The 15241-nt window shown below is 44.2% G+C and overlaps 1 protein-coding gene across 1 annotated transcript in view; it reads left to right on the forward strand.

The window, feature by feature from the left end:
• The window catches only part of IL31RA (interleukin 31 receptor A), a 57584-nt gene that overhangs the window by 19697 nt on the left and 22646 nt on the right, over window positions 1-15241 (forward strand). Inside the window, exons 6-7 of the mRNA XM_075543022.1 lie at window positions 5713-5792; window positions 6970-7183. Of these exons, the coding sequence (XP_075399137.1) occupies window positions 5713-5792; window positions 6970-7183 (294 nt within the window). The remainder of the gene's footprint in view (window positions 1-5712; window positions 5793-6969; window positions 7184-15241) is intronic.

Here is a 15241-nt window from a genome sequence, read left to right on the forward strand (position 1 = left end):
TCCTAAGGAGAAAGATAGGGTTTTCTACTCCCATGAATTACAGTCTCAGGAACCCACAGGGGCAGTTCTGCCCTGTCCTGGAGGGCCCCTATGTGTCAAAATTGACCCTCTAGCAGTGAGTCTTGGTTTCCCTCTATCTTGAAAGCACATTACTCCAATTTTCCCTCCATTATCACATCATCCTCTTCTCTTCAGTGTCAAATCCCTCCCCCGCCTGCCTCCCCCCCCCCCCCCCGCCCCACCCCGCCGGCTTGCCCTTTTAAGGACTTATGGATACCTTTAGAGTCCACCCAGATAACACTAGGTATTCTTGCCAACTCAAGTTCCTTCACTTAGCCACATTGTTAAAGTTCCCTTTGTCATGTAAAGTAACCTTCAGAGGTTGTAGAAATCAGGACCCGGATGTCTTTGGGGCCATCATTCAACCTAACATGATGGATGAATGAATGATTGATTAGTGAATGCTTGGTGATGTTCACACAACCTCTGAAATGTGTAAGTAAAGTAGTAAAATGCTGACCCTTCTGACCTTCCTCTCCAGCTTTCACAGTGTTTGTAAGAGAAATGGATTTTAGACCACGAATTCATTAAGATTCAGGCCCTTCTTATTCATTCACTCAGTCAAGTTCTCCTCAGGTAATAGTAGAGGTCATCTGCTGGGATTCCTGGTCCATGTGGCCATAGGGTATTTCTCTGGATCTTGGTTGAGTGTTCTGGGAGACCAGCGCATGATCAAGAGAGCTGTGGTGTATTGACTGATGGGAGTAAGATGTCTCGCATGGTCCATTGCCTTAGGAATTTCCAGGGACTTGCCTGAACCTCTTGGTTGGAGATGTTTGTGTTTAGTCTGATCACTTCTTGATTGGCATGGTTACAAAAGAGGCATCCATTCAAAAGGCCAGGAATTGGGGGGGGGGGGGGTGCACTACTTGGTGTCCTTCTCATCCTGAGGTTCTGTGCTATGCCATGCAGTCTGAAGAAGAAAGCAGCAGGAATTGAGGGAGCGTCATTAACAACAGACAATATGCAGATGACATACATTACTTGAAAGCAAAGCCTTGAAACACTTACTGAGGAACATCAAAGACTATCTGGGTAACACCTTGATGTAAAGAAAACAAAAAAGCTCACCACTGGACCCAGAAGCAAGACTATGATAAACAGACCAAAGATTGACCTTGTCAAGGATTTCATTTCACTCGGATCCACAGTCAATACACATAGACGAAGAAGTCAAATAATGTATTGCATGGGGACAATCTGCGGCAAAGATCCCCTTAAAATGTTAGAAAGCTCAAGTAGAAAGAAAATGCTTTGAAATGATGATGGCAAAAAATGTACAAATGTGCTTGACACAAAATGTGTGTATGTATTGTGATAAGAGCTGTACAAGCCCCCAATAAGATGATTTTTTTTTTAAAGAAAAAGAAAGTTAGAAAGTACAGATTTCACTCTGAAGACTTTGGTGCATTTGTGGCCCCATATGCATAGGAAAGCTGGACAAGGAAACAACAAAAATTGATGCCTTTGAATTATATTCTTAAAAAAATCATTTTATTGGGGGATCAGACAACTTTTATCACAATCCATACATAAATCAATTGTGTAAAGCACATTTGTACATTCGTTGCGCTCATCATTCTCAAAACATTTGCTCTCCATCTAAGCCCTGGCATCAGCTTCTCATTTTCCCCTCCCTCCCTGCACCCCCCTCCCTCATGAACCCTTGATAATTTATAAATTATTATTTTGTCATATCTTACACTGTTTGACATCTCCCTTCGCCCACTTTTCTGTTGTCCTTCCTTCAGGGAGGAGGTTATATGTCGATCCTTGTAATCGGTTCCCCCTTTCTAACCCACCCTCCTTCTACCCTCCTGGTATCGCCACTCACACCACTGGTCCTGAAGGGATCATCTGCCCTGGATTCCCTGTGTTTCCATGTCCTATCTGTACCAGTGTCCATCCTCTGGTCTAGCCAAATTTGTAAAGTAGAATTGGGATCATGATATTGGGTGGTGGTGGGTGGTGGGAGGAAGCATTTAGGAACTAGAGTAAAGTTATATGTTTCATTATTGCTACATTGCACCCTGACTGGCTCATCTCCTCCCTGCGACCCTTCCGTAAGGGGATGTCCAATTACCTACAAATGGACTTTGGGTCTCCACTCCACACTCCCCCTCATTCACAATGATATGATTTTTTGTTCTGATGATGCCTGATACCTGATCCCTTTGACACCTCATGATCACACAGGCTGGTGTGCTTCTTCCATGTGGACTTTGTTGCTTCTGAATTAGATGGCTGCTTGTTTACCTTCACGCCTTTAAGACTCAAGACGCTATATCTTTTGATAGCAAGGCACCATTAGCTTTCTTTGCCACTTTTGCTTATGCACCCATTTGTCTTCAGCATTCATATCAGGGAGGTGAGCACACAATAATATGATTTTTCATTCTTTGATGCCTAATAACTGATCCCTTCAGCACTTCCTGATCACACAGGCTGGTGTGCTTCTTCCATGTGGGCTTTGTTGCTTCTCAGCTAGATGGCCGCTTGTTTACTTCAAGTCTTTAAGACCCCAGATGCTATGTCTTTTGATAGCTGGCACTATCAGATTTCTTCACCACATTTGCTTATTCACTTGCTTTGTCTTTAGCGATTGTGTCAGGAAGGTGAGCAACATAGAATGCCAGTGTAATTGACAACAAAGTATTCTTGCATTAAGAGAGTACTTGAGTGGAGGCCCAAGGTCCTTCTGCTACTTTAAAACTAAACCTATAAATATATGTACATAGATCTATTCCCCCATCTTCATATATAAATATATTTGCATATGTACATGCATTATTTAGACCTCTATAAATGCCCTTTGCATCCTAGCTCTTTCCTCTATTTCCTTTGGCTTTCCTCTTGTTCCACTATCATGTTCAGTTTTCATTTGGGTTTCAGTAATTCCCCTTGGTTACATTGCTCTTGATCATGTCCTAGCAGGCCTCCTAGACCCTCCTCACCACCAATTTGGATCACTTGCTCTTCCCTTGTCCCTGGGTTTGTTAACACCACTACCTTTCTCCCCACTTTCCTCTCTCCCATGTCCCCTCAGAACTGTTGGTCCCATTGTTTTCTCCTCCATATTGTTCATCCAGCCTATCTTATTTAGACAGACCTGGAGAGATAATAATATGCACAAAAACAAGACAGAGCAAAACCAAGCAACAAAATAAAACAAAACAACAACAACAAACCAATGCCCCAAAAGCAAAACAAAACATAAGAAAGAAAAGCTTGTGGTTAGTTCCAGGACTGTTTGTTGGCCTTTAGGAATGTTTTCCAGTCGAGTCTGTTGGGACACCAAGCCCTGACCCTAAAGTCTATTTTTGGTGACTTCGTTGCTCTGTTCCCCTTGCTGTTCTGTGGCACACCCTTAGTGTTTTGCACCGGTGTGGTGTGATCAGATCGGGTGGAATTCCCACACTGTGTCTCCAGTGTTGTCCCCTGTAGGGCTGTGGGTTAGTTAGGGATGTCGTGTCTCGAAGTGGGGCCAGTCATGTGGTCTTCTCTGTGGATTGGCTGCTCTGAGAGGGAATATTGTCCTCAGGGCTTGGTGGACCAGGATGTGCTCTACTCTCTCTCCCTCCTTCATTTGCTCCCGTGTGCTCTGACTACAGATGTCCCTCTCCCAGAGCTGCAGCTTCAGTGCTGTCCTCTGAAGCACATTCTTCTGGGGGAGTGGCAGGTGTCCAAGGAGTTGGGATTGGGGCCGGCCCCTCAGACCTCTCCATTGGTTCCCTGGAATGCTATTCTGGTGAAGGATATCACCTATCCTGTGGATAACCAGAAGAACGAACAAATTTGCCTCGGAAGAAGCACAAGACTTTGCCTTGTGTTGTGGACCTGTTATCCAGAGCAACCAGCCCTGGAGCAGTCCAGCATGCCTGGTGAAGTAGAGGGCCATTGAGAAAGCGGAAGACCCCAAGGAAACGATCGGCACTGTGCCTGCAACATGAGGAGGCTGGCACGGGACGTGGTGGAAGTTCACTCTGCTGTACGTAGCGTCACGATGAGTCAGACTCGACTGGAAGCCACCTGACAACAACATACGAGGGGGGCTTTATGACGTTTGTGGGAAAATTCCATCATTTTCCATTCATTTTTCACAAAGTTTTAAAAAAGTCCCCTCATATGGTTGGGTGTGTTTTAAGTGTCATAGTTATTTCAAGCTGCTGTAACCGAAATACCGTAGGTGTGTGGCTTTACAGACAAAGGTTTGCTTTTCACAGTTTCAGAGCTCGAAGTGTGAAATCAGGATCCACTTCTAGGGGAGGCTCTGTCTGTTCTTGGGGAACATCCTTTTCTCTTGTTAGCTTCTGCTGCTCTGGGGATCTTTGTGTGGTGAGTCATCTCTCTTCAGCTCTGCTTGCTTCCTTCTGTGCCTAATATGCTCTTTTTGTACTCCCTGTACTGATCTGGTCTCTTGGCATCACAAAGAAAACCCATTCTCCTGGATGATTGTGACCACAGGGGACACAATCTCTATCTATTATCTATCTAATCTAATCTATCTATCTATCTATTTATCTATCTATCATCTATCTATATGAGAGGACATGCAAGGGTCCGACTTAAATTTAGATTGATATGATAAATTATATTATAATAAGGTCTACTATTCCCTTTTGTAGCATAGCAGCACACTAGAAAAAACATCTTTTTACCTTTGGTTGATTCCAGAGAGCCCTGGAGGTGTCATGGTTACAAGGTAGGCTGCTAGCTGCAAGGTCAACAGTTTGAAACCAACAGCCAACCCTCAGGATAAAGGCGGGGATTTTTTACTCTTGTAAAGAGTGATGTGTGCTGTACCTGATTTGGTTTTAAACATTTTCCATATGTTTGTTTGCTCATATCAAGGTGGATCTCAGGGTGTTATGTCACTGGAGATCACCCCCTTGAAGTTACATTATATGTTTTTTGGTGTTCTGGTATATGAAACAGAGGATTAAAGAACCCATGGACAGCAAGTAGAATACGGGCTTTGGGCTGGGGTGGGTGGGTGGAGGGTGGGCGCGGTGACACATTGAGGCGGGGGGGGGGTGGGGGGGGAGGGAGGCTGTAAAAGGGAGATAATGTCGAGGAGTCCAGGAAGAAGAAGAATGTTTGGAAACTGACTGTGGTAACAATTGTACAATTCTGCTTGATGTGATTGAACTATAGTATGATATATGCATTAACTCTCAATTAATAAATAATAATAAAGAGTTACTTGAAGCACACACGGGAAGTTCTACCCTGCCTTATAGGGTCACTATGAGTCAGAATCAACTTGATGACAATCAGTTTAGTTGATCCTAGTCCTTTGATTATCCCCCCCACTTCCCACATTGCTAGACAAGCCCTGGTGGTGTAGATGGTAGGCATTGGATTGCGATCCAGTCTACAAGGTCGGCAGTTCGAAACCGCCAGCTAGCTGCTCCTTGGGAAAAACACAGGACTTAGTGTTCCCGCAAACAGTTACAGTCTCAGAAACCCACAAGGGGGTCGCTCTGAGTTGACATTTAATGCATGATAGTGAATCTGGTTTTCATTTTCAATATTATCCCTACTGAGTTGCTTCCCATCTGCATTTCCTAAAGGCAGCCAAGCTAACTTTCCCCATCTCCCACTGCAACGCCCCTATGTCTAAGTTGAGCATCTCATTCTTGTTTCTTACAGCTCCCCTTGGCCTGGATCTGTGGAGAGTCCTGGGACCCCCGGAAGCAAATGGAGGAAGGCCAGTGCAGTTGTTGTGGAAGGTGACCTCTCTCTGAGTTTTATTCATTCATTCATATGGTTTGAAAAACCTTTCATTTCTTACACTTCCAGGAAATTGAGTGTTCACCACTTGAATTTCATTTCTTTTGGTCCATTAAAATGCCCCAAACCTTTGAAAGATTGCCCAGCCTAAAATAGCCACACAGGCATCTTGCAGAAGCCCCAACCTTGCATCACAGAACTCGGCCTGCTTCTACTTTGGGCTGGAACATCAACAGAGGATGAAGGAAGCACCTTTACCTTCTTGTGGCAATCTGGCTAGCGTCCACTAGGAGGCAATGTAAAATTCCATAGCTTCCAACCCCAAGTCTGAGGAGAGCTTGGACTTGGGGCCAGCTGGCTGGTGTGTCTTCAGTGTAATGTCTGCTGAGTTCAAGCATAGCAATATAGATTGCAAAGGCAGAAGAAGACCCCAATATTCCTTTCTAAGGCAATTGCCTTGGAATGAAGAACAAAGAATAAGGTAGGTGGGTCCTTGTTCTCAAAGGAGAACAGGGGGAAAAGGAGATAAAAGAAGATAAGGAAGATTACAGGGAACAGGAAGCGTAAGACGTAATAAATAAGCAATGAAAGGGCAAGTATTGGTCAAAATCAAACTCACTGCAATCAAGTTGATTCAGACTCAGGCAGACCAAATAGGACAGGGTAGAGCTGCCCCTGTAGGTTTCCGAGACTGTAATTGTTTATAGGAGTAGAAAGCCTCATCTTCCTCTTGTGGAGCAGCTGGTGAACTTGAACTGCTGACCTTGAGGTTAGCAGCCCAACTCATAACCACTACACCACTAGGGCACCCTCAAATACTGATAGAGGAGGAAAAGAGCCAGGTGAGAAGAGGCACATCCCAAAAGAAATGGGGGTTATTTGCTTAGTTTACCTTGGATCATTCCCTAGTTTGGCCACATATGGACTTTTGTTAAAGGTTGATACCAAGGGATAATTTAATAAATCCCTTCTATTTACCTGAGACATTTAATTGGGGTATTAACAAGGTACATTTTCCACCCATGGAGGCTAATTTCCTGATTGTTGTTTAACTCTTGGTAGTTAGTATTAATCACCTCCACCTATAACCACTGCCATCAGCACCACGACCAGCACTTATTTCTGTCTCGATGTTTTTTCTTTTATTGTTGGCAATAAACTGTGTTTCCTTTGGAGGCAAGAAGAGGTCCAGTCTTGGGGAAAACACTTGGCTACAATATAAGGTACTTTCCAGAAAACAGCACAAACCTCACAACGACAACAAACACAACTAATCAGGACCTTGAAGTGTTTCTGGGAAACAACACCTATTGGGTGTGTGCAGTATCTTACAATTCTATTGGGGAGTCTCCAAAGGCCATCCTGAAGATTCCTGCTATTCATGAAAAATGTAAGTAGACATTTAACTTCTTACTTAGATACCTGACCCCATCCAGTTGGAGAATAAACAGCCCTTACTTCTTCAAGGGTATCTGCTTCTCTTGGGTTGAAATGGCAATGGAATGGGTACTTTTGCAGTGAGGATATGGGCAGGGGGAGAGGAGGCAGGGGGGAACAGAATCAGTTGGTCTTGAAGGCCAGTGTTGGTAACAACTGAGCCCCTTGAGATAAAATTATTTTGGAATAAAACCTGTATCAGCAATCAGAGACCCTGTAAATCACGTAACACAAAGTCTTACGCTCAGAGGTGCTTTGTGCAGCTTCTGTTTGTTCTGGTCTTCTTGAATGTGCCATATGTGTAAAGAGTAGTTAGAGCTGTCAAACTTGTCTGTAGTGGCTGCAGTCTTTCTTTGGGAACTTCTCCTACATCGCCAACCTTGACTCAATGCTCAGCCTTCTGATTCTTCCCCTTTTCTATTTCTACCCCCACCTACCACATTAGAAAAACTCTGATGTCTATATTTGTCAATAAAGAAGCTCCTTCTACTTATGACTAAGTCACTGTTAACATTTTTACTGTTCCCACACAAACTCATTTTACACACTATCTTGCCTTCATTAAGATACAGGTCCCACGAGGACAGGGGATTTCATCAATTTCACTTATTTAATCTCAAATGCCCAGAACTATCAGAAGGCAGTTGGCAAAGAACAAGTCCTCAATAACTATTTGTTGTAGTTAACTGTCATTAGGGAACACATTGTCCAGTCAACAACGTGTCTCTGTCTGCTGTGATGATGCTGTGGTACAGTGCCCAGCTGTTAACCCAAAAGCCACTGGGTTAGCCCACTCTGGGAGAAAGGTCTGGCAGTAACAGGAGTAATAGTAACAGGGGTATTGAAGAGAGGGGAGGAAGGGGGCTGCGGAATAGGGAGCTGACAGCATTGATGACTGCATAACCTTACTCAGTGGGATCAAACAGCAGAATTGTATGTGAATGGATATATTGGATAGTGTAAGATATGGCAAAAATAAATAAATAGATAGATAGATAAATATATAGATGAATAAATGAGGGTTCCTTGGGGGTAGGGTGGAGGAGGAGAGGATAGAGGGGAACTGATGTCAAGGAGTTCAAGAAGAAAGAAAATGTTTTGAAACTGATTGTGGTAGCAATTGTACAATACTGCTTGTTGTGATCAAACAATGGAATGTTATGATATCTGTAAATGCTCCCAATAAAATGATTAATTTAAAAAGTTTTAAAGTGATTAAAATGATAGGATAGAAGTGAAAGGTCAAAGTGGATGTCGAAAGAGACTCTGAAATTTGCTCTTGGATATAGAGTAGCTAACAGTAATGAAAGAAGCAAATGAAGGGAAAAAGCTGAATAGAAAATTTCAAATGGCAACTTGAGAAGACAAAGAATTTTAAAGTGCAAATAACTAAAGTTAGAAAGCAAAGAAGGAAAAACATGCTCAGTGTATCTCTAAAGGAACTGAAGAAAAAACAAAAACAAAATAAACAAAAAATAACTGAAAAAAATTAAATTATTGAGTTAAAAAATGGTAGGATTCTATGGGAAAAATTTTGGATGATACAGGAAGCATCAAAAAACTCCAGTGACATACATGTATAAGAAAGCGCCTTATCCATTCCCTTCCCTCTGTGAGCAGAACCTCCATCCCTGTCTGTCCCACCTGCCTCGGAGGTGGTAGCCCTGAGTGGATAACCTGCAGGTGTGCTGCTCCTACCGCCCTCTCCTTGCATGCCTGCTTCCCAGTTCCTCCTCCCACCTGGCCTGTTGGGGCGGCATCTGAAGAGCCATAGGGTCCTCACCTGTAGTCTCACCACGAGAGTGCTGGGGGCCAGTCTGCCAGCCAAGGAGGCCTTGGACATGGTCCTCCTAGAATTCTTCCACACTACAAGCGTTCCCTGCCCTCTCCCCTCCCCCTGGGCCCTGGGAGTGCTGCTGCTTCAATGTCCCAGAGCCCAAGAAGAGGGTGGTGTTCTTTGAGAGGAGACGTGGGTCTTTCTTGGCCCTGGCTATCTTGGAAAGCCTGATAATAGTCCTGCAAGGGTTTCGGATTCTTTGTGTAAGTTTGGTGGGGAAGAAAAGGGGATAATAGGTTGTATTAAAAAAATAAATAAAACAAAAACAAAAAAGCATATATACATATATCTATATATAACATGACACAGAAATAAATCTATGAGAACTCTATCTACCAAAATAAAAAGAAAGCGCCTTATATAAAGAAGAACTTATATATCAAGAAGTCATCCCAGCTAATCCACCACAAGTCCATTAGTCCAATGCTAGTCCCCAAGCTTCTCTTCCTGCTCATATAGTCACATGCCATTGGTGTAGGAATGATCCAGGAAGCAGAAAAAGTCATAGCCTGGTGGGTGCAGAGTTACATGGGTCCAAGTTTTGTGGAAACATGGTGGGTCCGGATATGTCTTAGCATCAGGTAGTTCGCATGGGGCTACCCCTTGAGGCAGGCAGAGTCCCAGTGCAGTCCCAGTGAGGAGGAAGCTGAAGGGGTAGAGAAAGAGGTTGTCTCTGTTCGCATTTTTCCTATACATAGTCTCTCAACATCAGACTGTGACTTGATTGACATGTTTAACTTCACCGCTAGCCAGTGGTGTCCAGTGGCCATAATCTCTAACTACCACACACACTGTATCAAAAAGAATGTGTTGATACTCAACCACTTCAAAACGGAATATGATCAAGAGCCAATGGCATTGAAGGAGGAGGAGCCAAGTCGCATACAAGGCATCAACAATAAACAAGACCCCGGGAATTACAGAACGCCAATTGAATGTATAACAAACAGATGCCAATTGAAAGTATATTAAACTGATACCACACTGACTCATCTATGCCCACAAATCTGGAAAACAGCTACCTGGCCAATCTTCTAAAGGAGCTTGGTATGTGTCCCTTTCCCAGAAGAGGTAACATAACAGAAGTCAAGAATTGTTGAACAAGCTCCTTATTATTATATGCAAGTAAAATTGTGCTGAAGGTCGTTAAACAATGGCGGTAGTACTCTATCAACAGAGAGCTGACAAAAATTCAAGCTGGATTTAGAAAAGGACACGAAATGAGGACTATGATTGCTGATGCCAGATGGATCCTGACTGAACACAAAAATACCAGAAATATGCTTCCTTGTGTGTTATTGACTATGTAAAGGCGTTCAACTGTATGTATCATACAATGGTTATCATGTCAAAGAATGGGAATCCCAAAACTCTTCATTGTACTCATGCGTGCATGTGCACAGACCAAGGGCCAGGCCGTGGGACAGAACATGGGGTGCTGCATGGCTTAAAATCCAGAAAGGTGAGCATCAGGGTTGCATCCACTCTCCACAGTTCCTTAATCTGTATGCTGGGCAAGTAACCTACGAAGCTGGACCGTATGAAGAACAATGTGGCAGCAAGGTTGCAGGGGGCCTCCTTATCCACTTTCAATATGCAGAGCACACACCCTTGCAAATAGGACTGGAGGCACTTGTTGATGACCATCAAAGACGACAGTCTTCAGTATGGATTGCAACTCAATGTAAAGAAAACAAATATCCTCATAACAGGACCCGTAGACCAACAGCATGATAACCAGAATGTTGCTAATGCTTTTATTTTATTTCGGATCCACAAACAGCACCTAGGTAAGCAGCAGTCAAGAAGTCAAGGACCTTGGTGCACTGGGCAAATCTACTGTCACCAGACCACTGTAAAGTGTTGGAGAGCGGTGATGTCACTTTGAAGACTAGTGAGGCTCTGATTCAAGCATGACATAGTAATCATGTCATGTGCACGTGAAAGCTGAACAACGAATAAGGGCGATCTCCAAAGAAGTGATTCATTTGAACTAAGGTGTTTGTGAAGCACATTGAAAGTCCCATGGGCTGCCAGAAGAACGAACAAATCTGTCTTGGAGTAAGTGCAGCCAGAATAGTCCTTGGCAGTGAGAATAGAAAGACTTTACCTCTCTTATTTTGGGCATGGTATTAGGGACCAATACATAGAGAATGGTATCATGCTTGGTAAAGTAGAGGGTCGGGTGTCAGGGGAAACCAGCTCCTATCACATCATTACGGGTCCGGTAGGCGCAATTGTACAGCGACAAGTAAAGATTATAGTAAAGTGATAGAGAGCATGAGAGATAGAAGCGAAGTATTGAAATAAATGGAGTCAGATACAATTGACGGTAGCATGCTCACCTCAACCCCGCTTGGTGGTCCACGTGGAGGGGGAGAGTTTAATGCTAGCCCAGGCTTTTATCTTCTCTGGGGACATGCAAGCCTCGTAATTACAGGTAAGGACATAGTCACAGGAAGGGGTTGTGCTATAGGTAATACAGTAATGATGGGGTGGTCTAGGGAAATATATGCAATAGGAAGAGGAGGGATTGGGGGTATACATGTGACAAGATGGGTGGATCCTAGGTACAGGATGGCAACCTAACCTTGGATGCCACAAATCGGTTTGGCCTGTTCCCTGGCTCAACTGATAGAAACCATTACTCCATTGTCTCTAGCAGCAGGGAGCAGGCCCACGCCTGTGGGATGGGGAGACAGCAGTCGGGCAGGGACTAAAGGAAGATCCTTAACAAGATGGACTGGCACAGTGGCTGCCATATGGGCTCAAACATAGCAGGGATTGTGAGGATGGCACAGAACCAGGCAGTGTGTCATTCTGTGTGCATACAGTTGCTATGAATCTGAACACATTGAGCAGCACCTAACCAGAGCAGGAGCCCTGGTGGAATCGTGGTTACGAGTGGGCCTGCAAATTGAAAGGTTTGAAACCACCAGCCCCTCTGCAGGAGAAAGACAGGACTTTCTACTCCCATAAACAGTTACAGTCTCAGAAACTCACAGGGTAGTTCTACCCCACCCTAGAGGGTCCCTTTGAGTTAGCATTGACTTGATGGCAGTGAGTGACTCCCTCTTAGAACTTTGTGAAGTATTAAATGAGATTGTGTATGGGAAATGTTTTGAGCATTGTGAATGATTTTTATTTATAATAAAATTATGATTAATTAAATTTCTAATATAAATGGATGAACAACTTTAATATTAAGCTATAATATACTTTAAATGTTATACTAAGTTCATGTTGTATTTTTCCCTTCCAATTAGAAAGGCACTTGCTTTGTGTCACAAGTATCAGTCCCATCATCAGTCATAACCGTGCTAGCCCAGGGGTCAGTAGACTGTGGTCTGTGAGTAAAAGTTGCCTTGACATCTACTTGTATAGATAAAGTGCCATTGAAACACAGTCATTTAATTTGTTTATGGATTGTCAGTACCTGCTTTCACACAGCAGTGGAGAGTTGTAGTTGGGACAGATATCATCTGGTCCCAAAAGCCTAAAGTATATACTATCTGGCCCTTTACAGAAAATGTCTAAGCAAACAGCTCTTCCAGACATAAGAACCCTGGTAGAATGGTGATTATGCTTTGGGCTCCTAACCTCGAGGCTGGCAATTCCTCCATCAGCTGCTCCATGGGAGAAAGCTGAGGCGTCCTCTTCCTGTAAAGAGTTCATCTCAGAAACCCACAGGGGCAGTTCTACCCTGTCCTGTAGGGGCACCATGAGTCGGGGTTGACTCAATGTCAGTGGGTTCTAGACCTGAAGGAGGCCTGATGGTGCTGTCAAGTAATCAAGTAACGAAAACGTAATTCGAACTAACCATCCTCTCTGAGAGAGATCGGCGGGGCTTGCTTTTGTTGTAAATATTTACACGGTCTTGGAAACCCTATAGAGGGCCACTTCAGAACCAACTTGATGGCAGTGAGTTTGATTTTGATTGGGTTCAGAACATAAAAGATAATAACGGTCTACAGAAATGTGTTGAATAGAATGATGTTAACTTGAGAGTAGTGATAGTCATAACAGCTATAAGCATAACTATCGTATTGCTCATTAATAAGGGTCAGACATAGCTTTACCTTAAAACTGACTCAACGAGGTGCATTCTACTAGATTCCCTTTATAGATGATGTACGTGCAATTCAGGAAACTGAGTAGTTTGCTCTTAGTCTTGCAGGTGGGATTCAAACCCAGGTCTCCTTGATTCCCAACGTGCACAATATACTTGACCTAAAACCTTGGACTTGGTCTTATCAGATTCCACACTGACCTACTGATTTCACCCTGCAGGCCTCCATTTTCCTCTCTGTAAAAGAAGGAGTTGGAAGGGATAATCCCTTAGAATCCTTTTGACCTGAATGTTCTCTGCATTCTATGAGACTTCAGCCATCAGGCAGCTGTGGAGGGTTGGAAGGAAGGCTTAGATCAGCACAGCCAATGAGCAGACGCTTGGGAGTGCGCTGAGGTAGGGGCGGGGCTGGGAGAACTGGCAAAGGCAAACCACCCAACAGCACCTGCAAACTGTGTCTGATAGACCCTTCTGGTAAGTCAAAAGAGACGACTGCTGTTCACATTCAACGCCCCACCTTCCCTCTTCCAGGAAGGACCTGCTTACCTTTTGTACTTTCTCCTGCACCTTGGCTCTTGTTGAATGATGGAAAGATTCTGCAATTAGTTTGTACTCAGTAGAATGATCTTTTGGAAACTTCTTTCTCACCAGGGTTGCCCAGCCCTTTAAGGATGACTCATGGTGTGAGGAAACTTTTCCACATCCCGGGAAGGCCAGAGCCTGGACTCGTTTTCCTCAGTCCCTGGAGGGCATTTGGCCCGCCACATTGAACTTCTCTGATTCCTCCCAGTTGCAATATTGGTCAGAGGAGTGGGAGTTAGGTACTTGAACTGGTTCCAGTCTCCCGTCAGGATTTGTGTGCTAGTGGTTTACTGAGGCCGTGCCTCCAGAGGGGCCAGAAAAGGAATGAGGGGAAGAGTCTGGGAAGCAGAGGAAGAAGTACGTCAGGAGAGGGTGGCTGCAGCCTAAGCCTGCAGCGATCTCTGGAGCCTAAGTTACATCCCAAAGTTACGCCAACCCAAGCCGAGCAAACAAGCAATAAGAAGGACTCTGGCAGAACCCAGCTGGCACACCAATGTTGTCTTCTGCAAGAGGCTAGGTAGTTCGGAGGGCTCTGCCACTACCTTTCACCCTGGACTGAATTCGCAACTGAGAACTCTTGGAGGCTTTGAGCAGGTGGGAGGGGTCTCAGGCATGAGGGTAAAGTAGGAGCAAAAGGGATTAGCTAGGCTTCATGTCCTGGCTCTTGTAGCTCTGGTGGTGCTGTGGGTTAGGCACTGGGCTGCTAACTGCAAGGTTAGTCGTTCAAACCTACCAGCTATCCGTTGAGAGTAAGAGGAGACTGTGTGCTCCCGTAAAGACATACAGTCTCAGAACCCCTATATGGGATTGTGATGAGTTAGAATTGACTTGATGGCCATTTGGTTTGGTTTTGAGGGGTATCTTGTGCCTGGTCCCTATTCCTACTAAGCTCTACATTTCCTTCATGCCTCACTTGCCCTTCCATAGAATCTTCTTTCAGATGTCAAATTACTCGGCTCTTGCTTTCGTTATCTGGTTGGTGCTGCTGTAGCAGATGCACTACAAATGGAGGGCCTTACCAACAAATTTATTCTCTCACAGTTTAAGATGCTAGTAGTCCAAATTCAGGCTCTAGGCTCTGGTTCTTGTCCCCTTGCAGTGTCTATGGACCTGTTATCCCTTGGAGATCTCCATGCGTGTTGGCATCAATCTTTCCCTGGGTCTAGGGGATTCTCAGCTCAAGGACTTTGGGTCCAAAGGACATGATCTTTCTCTGACTTTTCTTTCTTGGGAGTTCTCACATCCTTCTCATCTTGGCTTAGTCCTTTCTCCTTTTAGCTCGTCAAGATAAAAGGATATGTAGGCATACCCTGAGAAACTCCCTTACATAAGACCAGGGCTGTGATCTGAATAAGGATCCCTCAGGAACCCTGGAAGTGTTGGGGTTTCTTGTTGGGCTTCTAAGTGAAAGACAGCAGTTCTAAACCACCAGCTGCTCCATTTGAGAAAGACGGGGCTTTCTACTCTTGTAAAAAGTTATTGGCTTGGAAAGTCACAGATCCTACCCTGTACTGTGAGTTTGG

This window comes from Tenrec ecaudatus, chromosome 2 (assembly GCF_050624435.1).
Source record: "Tenrec ecaudatus isolate mTenEca1 chromosome 2, mTenEca1.hap1, whole genome shotgun sequence".
NCBI classification, from domain to species: domain Eukaryota; kingdom Metazoa; phylum Chordata; class Mammalia; order Afrosoricida; family Tenrecidae; genus Tenrec; species Tenrec ecaudatus.